The sequence below is a fragment of the Prunus persica genome, chromosome G3, assembly GCF_000346465.2.
Source record: "Prunus persica cultivar Lovell chromosome G3, Prunus_persica_NCBIv2, whole genome shotgun sequence".
In the NCBI taxonomy this organism is placed as follows: Eukaryota; Viridiplantae; Streptophyta; class Magnoliopsida; order Rosales; family Rosaceae; genus Prunus; species Prunus persica.
In genome coordinates, this window is record NC_034011.1 from 11,947,817 (window position 1) to 11,949,676 (window position 1,860).

Consider the following 1,860-nt stretch of genomic DNA (forward strand, 5'->3'; position numbering starts at 1 on the left):
TAGAAGGAAAAAAACTAGAGTCGACCATCAATTACAAGAACCAATTAACATGTCTAGCACGTTGATTACTTTGTTCACATGGAAACCATGGGTATCCCAATTTCCAAATATACCTCTCTCCTTTATGGCACTAAGCTCCTCTAGCTCCCCTCCACCCCACACGCTTATATAAAGAGATGTGCATCAATCTTAATTCTCACCACATCTTGAGCCAATAGCAAGGCATGGATAGTGAAGTGAGAGCAAGTCATGAGCTACTCCAAGCACAAGCCCACATTTGGAACCACATTTTCAGCTTCATAAATTCTATGTCCCTCAAATGTGCAGTTCAATTAGGTATCCCAGATGTCATCCAAAAACATGGCCAGCCCATGACTCTTTCTGAGCTTGTCTCTGCCCTACCAATTTCCCCAACAAAAGCTCATTTCATCCCACGCCTCATGCGAATCTTAGTCCACTCCGGCTTCTTTGCCAGAGAAAGTCTGAGTGGCGGCGGCGAACAAGGTTATATACTAACAGATGCCTCAGCACTCCTCCTGAAAGACAATCCCATGAGCGCAAGGCCCTTCTTACTTGCCATGCTCAGTCCCATCTTAACCGATCCTTGGCAGTATTTGACCACTTGGTTCCAAAATGACAATCCTACGCCGTTTCACGTGGTGCATGGGATGACATGTTGGGAATATGGGAACCAGGACCCGACTCTTGCACATTTTTTCAACGACGCCATGGCTAGCGATGCCCGGTTGATCTCGAGCTTGGTGATTGATGACTGCAAGGAGGTGTTTCAAGGAGTCAATTCATTGGTTGACGTGGGTGGTGGGACGGGAACCATGGCCAAGTCCATTGCTGATGCCTTCCCTCATATGAAATGCACTGTACTTGATCTCCCACATGTAGTTGCTGACCTGAAAGGGAGTAAGAACTTGGAATATGTTGCAGGGGACATGTTTGAGGCTGTTCCTGCAGCCGATGCTATTTTTTTGAAGGTAAATCATCTCATCCTTAGTGATATTATATTGTTAAATACAGATTTCCATTTATGATTTTGTTTGGTGATTGTGTATGACAAACAGTGGATATTGCATGACTGGAGTGATGAAGAATGTGTGAAAATACTTGAGCAATGTAAAGAGGCAATTACAAGAGAGGGCAAGAAAGGCAAGGTGATTATCGTAGATATGACGGTGGAAAACAAGAATACAGATAAGGAATCTGGGGAAACACAGCTTTTCTTCGATATGCATATGATGGTTATGACTACAGGAAAAGAAAGGAATGAGAAAGAATGGGCTAAGCTCTTTTCTGACACAGGTTTCAACCACTATAAGATTACTCCCTGTTTGGGTTTAAGGTCTCTCATTGAGGTTTATCCTTGATTTATAATGAAGCACCTGCTTAATATATTATGCGGGCAGCATGTATGTATTGTAATCTTGTTTAGGGTAAATTAATGTTACCTAGTTTATTTAGTATTGTATTAAATGCAATTGTTTGTCAATTCTTGTTATATATGCATGGAACATATTTCCGTTGAAAACAAATTACTGCCTTGAAAATTTTAGAAAAATTCCACAATCATCATCAAGATCTTAGCTTTCATCTCTAACTAGTCTTGTATTAAAACTCCACCAAAAAGTGGTATTTCCGTTGAAAATAAATTACTTGCTCTGGAAAGCTGAAAATTGAGAAAGTAAAGTAATAAGTCCTTTTTAAATTAAATTATACTACAAAAACTAAGTATAAAGAGTACATAAATGTGTAAATTTATGGATTTATCAAGCAGACTTCTCAGTTTTAGTAAGTTTTCTCTCAAACTCAATGAATTTACATAATTGAAAGAGATTATTGATCTTGCAC

At 39.5% G+C, this 1,860-nt stretch overlaps 1 protein-coding gene across 1 annotated transcript; it reads left to right on the top strand.

Annotated features, from left to right (window-relative positions):
* On the top strand, nucleotides 207–1,514 carry LOC109948183 (trans-resveratrol di-O-methyltransferase-like). Its single transcript, XM_020560389.1, has 2 exons — nucleotides 207–989; nucleotides 1,077–1,514. The coding sequence occupies exons 1-2, from the start codon at nucleotides 225–227 to the stop codon at nucleotides 1,377–1,379; spliced, it is 1,068 nt and encodes a 355-aa protein (XP_020415978.1). The 5' UTR covers nucleotides 207–224; the 3' UTR covers nucleotides 1,380–1,514.